This window comes from Limulus polyphemus, unplaced genomic scaffold (assembly GCF_000517525.1).
Source record: "Limulus polyphemus unplaced genomic scaffold, Limulus_polyphemus-2.1.2 Scaffold5647, whole genome shotgun sequence".
NCBI lineage: Eukaryota > Metazoa > Arthropoda > Merostomata > Xiphosura > Limulidae > Limulus > Limulus polyphemus.
This window is the reverse complement of record NW_013671257.1, coordinates 5,968-11,808: the sequence shown is the minus strand read 5'-3', so window position 1 is coordinate 11,808 and position 5,841 is coordinate 5,968. Positions and strand designations below refer to the sequence as shown.

At 33.7% G+C, this 5,841-nt stretch overlaps 1 protein-coding gene across 4 annotated transcripts in view; it reads right to left on the bottom strand.

Moving 5' to 3' along the window:
- LOC106472833 overlaps nt 1-4,591 on the bottom strand; it is a 50,073-nt gene extending 45,482 nt beyond the window's left edge. For all 4 annotated transcript variants that reach the window (XM_022401372.1, XM_022401370.1, XM_013933501.2 and 1 more), the window contains exon 1: nt 4,444-4,591. Coding sequence is in view for 3 of the 4 variants with exons in the window: in XM_022401370.1 (XP_022257078.1) it covers nt 4,444-4,471 (28 nt within the window). In the remaining variant the exon portion in view is untranslated. The remainder of the gene's footprint in view (nt 1-4,443) is intronic.
- Between the last annotated feature and the right edge of the window lie 1,250 nt (nt 4,592-5,841).

The following is a 5,841-nucleotide window of genomic DNA, read 5'->3' as shown; positions in this document are numbered from 1 at the left end:
CCTGGGGTGCCAAGATACCTCTTCCAAGTTTTGCAACAGTAACCGGACTTTTGACCTCTTTGTTCAATACTGTATATATATATATATATATCAGTGTCAGTGTAAATTACTTTTACCTGATGATGACAAAACCTTGTTGAAATGTTGCACATCTGCTGTTATGTTAAACTTATATTAAAGGTTTTCTTCATTATCCATTCAAGCCATTTCCAAGCATTATTAGTCTCAAAGTGGGTTCCTCGTCATCAAAGTTAAATACCCAAATCTCAAAGGCAGGACATATATTACACCCTGCAATGGTTCAAGGATACCAAGGAGTGTCATCCATTTTCACATACGTGAAAAAGACATTTTTCTAGTTATATTCATGTAAAAACATTATAAGATATTTAACGGAAGTATAGATTCTTCACAGAGAATCACACTGAATATAGCTGGTCCTCCATCCAAAACAGACAAAAATAAATGGAAGGAGCTGGTTGCTACTGGTTACTTCACTGACATTATGGTGGAGCAATGAATAACCACATTTGTAGCACCTGAAAAGGTCAAATGGATTAATATGCCAACTTGAACAGCCAGTTGTTTGCAAAGTTTTGTCAAGTATTTTGTGTATTGAAAATGAGCACTCAACCATATCATCCTTAGTCTGAACCAGTTAGGATGAGCATCTACCACTTGTCATGATGGTGTATTATGTAATTAAGAAAACTGAGTTGGTTGTTTTCTGAAGCTCCTGAGTTCAGATACTAATATCCAATGTATATATATGGGTGTGGAATTCATAATGCCCATTGGACAAGTACTTTTTCTATCACATTATTCATTCTCTTGCTGGAAACACTCCAGGCATATTGTTATGGAGCCATGCAATTTCCTCAGAATTCTGAACTGTGGAAATTTAGCACATACACACAAAAAAAGTTAAAAATGTGTAACTCTAAATATGAAACCAAAATAATATACATATCCCTTTAATTCACAAACCCTTTCTTACATACACAATAATAAATATTTAAATTACTATAACAATATTAGTACAGTTTTTGCCTACAGTAGGAGCCTAGTACAGTTTTACATAAAATACACAACACCAAGTACAAAAAGCTTTAAACTGCTTTATGTACATATATACAGAGTGTTAAATACATTCCATTAAAACAAATTTGAATATGCATATCAGAAAATCACATGACAATCATAGTTGTTATAAAGTCATGGCGATTTGTTTGTTTGTAGTTAAGCACAAAGCTGCACAATGGTCCATCTGTGCTCTGCCCACCATGGGTATCAAAACCTGGTTTCTAGCAATACAAGTCTGCAGACATACCATTATGCCACTGGGGGACAAGTCATTGTGGAATGGTATATATATCAGAACTACATTTTGACACTGTATGGCATTTCACAGGTAATGTGATGCTGCCAAACACTGATCATTTTTGGAATAGTACATAACAAACATATTTAGCACAAAATATTTACAAGATCTGATCATAAAGAAGTTTTCAGATCAAAGATTTAGAATTTCAAAGACAGTTATATCCTTTGTATTTAATGGCCTTGGAAAACAAAGGAATATAGATTAACTCAGAGCATAAAAACCATCCAGAAAACAAATTGTACACCAATCATGGTAAACAAGGAGTAGTACCTTGTAACATGTAAAAATTAAGGAACAAAAAGGTTAGAGGCATAAGTCATCCACATGTTCAAGACATTATGGAACATCTGAAAAAGTGATAAAAGTTGCATGCAAACAAGTTGCTTCCACAACATAGTTGTTCAACTGTTGCAGATCATAAGCAGCTGCAGAATGAAATTGGTATTCATGCTATTCTGTACAAAAACATACCAGTCAAGTCACTGGATGCAGCATTTATAGGTTACTGTGAAATCAGTCTATTGAAATGAGCACTGTAAAACAGTCATCCTCATACACAACATGGCTTATGAAAAACTGAAAAAAAGAAAGGCAAGCTTTAGACATGAGAGCCTTTTGCAATTAAAACTATGATACAGGGTTAATGTCAAATAAAACATGACCAGATATGGCAACTAAACTGTAATAACATGGTGAGGCACCAAAATCATTTTCATATAACACATACAACTTCTGTATATATTAAACACTATTTTAGTTTGTAGCAGCAGTAATTTAAACAATGGTTTTATCATGTTTTTTTTGTGTGGGTATTCTACATGCTGCACTGTATAATCCTAACGACTAAATGATAAAAAAAACTATAAAATGCATAACCAATACCTTTGAAGAGCTTAGATCCAAAATGCAGGATACACCATTCCCAACAAAACTTATATGTCAATGTAATTGTAGTAATTGTGTTCACTGTTAAATAAAAAGAAAATCTTAAAAACTATGATCAATTTTTGTGTGTAGATTTTTTGGGAAGGGGAGGGAGCAAATAAATTTTTCTAGCATTCTGTCTGTTGACAAGGTTGAAGATTTTTCTTTTTCCCACAATCCTTAGCTATTCTACAAGAAAATAATGAATGACTGCATTCTCCAATAGCTGATGCATATGAACTGGCATGTAAGCAACTGGGTAAAGTGGCCATATGTCAAAAAGAAAAAAAACATGTTACAACAGAACAGTAGAGGAATAAACATTACAGCCTGGTAATGGGTATAACTATGGGATGCAGTTGAAGCTAATAAGAAACTCCATTACAGAGATCAATTTTAACAGCCGTTTGAGACAACTAAAATCTTCCTCGGATGACCAACTTAAGCCCCCATGTTGTCCGACAGATGACTAGCACCCTGGAACAAACCTGTACTCAAAACAGCATCACAGTCTACTGTATACTTATCCAAGCTTACACTACACACATAATATGTTGACTCTGATCCTCAACCAAAATCATTGGTAAATTCCCTAACTTCAAACTCAAAAATGTGAACTCTCACAAAAATATCTTTTGGTTCATTTTTTTACTTAAAAAAGATTGTACTTTGTACAAGAGAAATGTTGATACAATCCACCAAAAGTAGCTGAAAACATTAGGAAAAATTTGCGTTTGAGATCGGCTAATAATGCCGTTCTAGTCATTAAATTTTCTGTCGTGGACAAGCTGCACCTCTGTGCTGCCTTATGCACATAAATCTTGTATGGAGTTCAATTGAGCATGAATGGCTATGTGTGGTAACATAGTACAGTGTATATAGCTCAGTTAGTTACAACACCACACACTGTATTGTGCAATGTTTGTATGCAAATATATGTCTCAACTTCTTACTAATAAACCTTTGTTAGGAACTAAAACAATCAAATATTATAAAGTCAAACTCAGAAGTTTCATCATTAATCATCACAGTTGAAACACTGAACCCCTTTTGATTGCACATGTATAGGCCTAAGGCTAAAGTTAGACAAGACCAGCTGAGTCTAGGAAATACAAAAGAACTAGCTACTAAGAGAAAAGCAGGATAATCCACAAATTAAACAGAACATAATAATGATAACTACAAACACAATTTTATGAAAGTTGTGATCAGTATGAAACAAAATAATAATAAATATAATAAAGCTAGCTTTGCCTCTTTACAGGTTAATATAAACTACAAGTATGAATGACAATACCTATCAGTGGTGTGCGTGTGTACATGTGCAGTGGTCAGGCATTCTGTACATACTATGGTATATCAGTATGTGTGAGAATTCTTATGCAAGCTTAGTCTTACTACAGATTGTGTTTTACTGTACTTGACAGACAGGCCAAGAAAGTTAGAATGAAAACATTGAACATTATTGGCCAAGATCACTGTTCTACTTAAAAGTTTTACAGGTCATTGACTGTTTGTTTCTTTAAGATACTATGTATCATCAGCATAGTCTGGGTTTTTTTAATGTAACAACACTTCCCAGGTAATAAGGGGTCAAAAATTAGTTAAATAAATATACAAAATTACCAACTAAACATTAATTGTACTTTTTGGAAATAAATAAGATATAAAAATATCAAAATTCTTGTAATTAGGTCTTTGTTCATCAATACTGTCATAACTGGATCTTTTTTGAAGATCTATGTTTTTTTGACAACCAATACAACCTTCCAGATAACCTGGAAAAATTATTTAAAATCAAGGCCTGCATTCTATTTGTTTCTCTTATTTTTTAATATAAAGCTGCACTATAGGCTATCTGTGCTGTGCCCATCTCTGGTATTGAAACCATGTTTGTAACGTTACAAGCCTTCAGAATGACTGCTGTGCCACTAGGGGTCAAGCCAGTTCTGTTTGTGCTTGTCTATATTTCATGTGTCATCAGCTGAAGAGGGAGAATTATGAGCCACACCCGTCTCATGATGCATGCAAAAGCATAGAATACACCTAAATTCAATGGTATTAAGCTTCTCAAAAATTGGTTGCTTTACAAATCATAGTGGATTACATCATTGTGCCATGCGATCTAAACTCACCTGATAAGAAGGAAGAAGCTAGCAACATGCATCTGCAATCTGAGTACAGTCTGATGAAGAAAAGCCTGTGGATGAGCAGGCAGACTGCTCTGATAATTGGCTATGATGTAGTTGTCAGTTTCTTTATTGCCATAACTAGAAACAAGCAAAAAAATGTTTATTTTTTTTCTGCAAAAATAGGGATGATGTAGTAATGCCTATGCCATGAAAGTACAGAAATAAGGTAGGGATGAATACACAAAGCCATACAAAATACCTAGGCAAGTAGCCAAATCTTTCCAAGAAAAACTTTTTATCTACAACTATATGATGAATTCCTTTCATTTGCATGAATCCAGGTTTGAATAAAAGCATTTAAATTGAATAATGCTATAGTCTTATGATGGCTAATTCCCATAAGCTATTAACATTGACTTATTGGCTATTTATGTAGGGATTTTTGTATGGTTTTGTGTATTCAGTCCTTCCTTGTTTCTGTACTTTTTGGCAATGCCATCCCTACATTATCCTTATTTTTTCCAATTTCTTTTTACTTATATCCCATCTTTTTTTTTTTAAATAATACCAATGAATATTTTATAATGAATGGCAGTTGCTATGAAAGCAGCAGTTTTAGCCTGGCATGACAAGTTTAAGTTAGCGAAAAGCTATATTGCTTCTGCATTCTCCAAGTTAAAATGCAACATTTTGGTGTACAAGTCATTTTAACAACTTCAAGCATTGGTGAGCTAGCCCTTCTGATGCCAGAATTATAATAATCAGCAGAACATGTGGCTCTTATGCTACACACAGATTCTCTACTTAATGATGTTTTTTTACTAAACTGAAGATCTCAATACCTTTTGAAAACCAATGTTGGAAATTTATAAGTCTCTTAGATTGTTATAAGAAAGATTTGGGACTATGATGAGCAATACATAATATGCATCGGCCATTTTTTCCCAGCCCATCCCTACATACTAAACACTACCGTTCTTAGTGATAACTGCTTGACCAGCACTTAGGACAGTCGGTTCAATAATAAACCAAGGATTGCAATGATATTATGACTCTTAAATCTTAACTCCTGAGTGATCTTAAGTAGCAATATATCTTGTAATACTTGCTCAAATTATCTATACAGTGGGTTATGATATTACACAACTAGTACATACATAATGGTTGGAGAGGGCTTGAATGGGTAATGAAGAAAAACTTTAATATAAGTTTAACATAACAGCAAATGTACAACGTTTCAACAAGGTTTTGTCATCATCAGGTATCATCATTCAAGCCGTCTCCAACCATTATTAGTCTCAAAGTGGGTTCCTCGTCATTGAATTAGTACATATATATGGTTTTCAAGTATGATTCTAGAAGAACAACAGTTATTTTGATTATTAGTGATCACTGAGAATT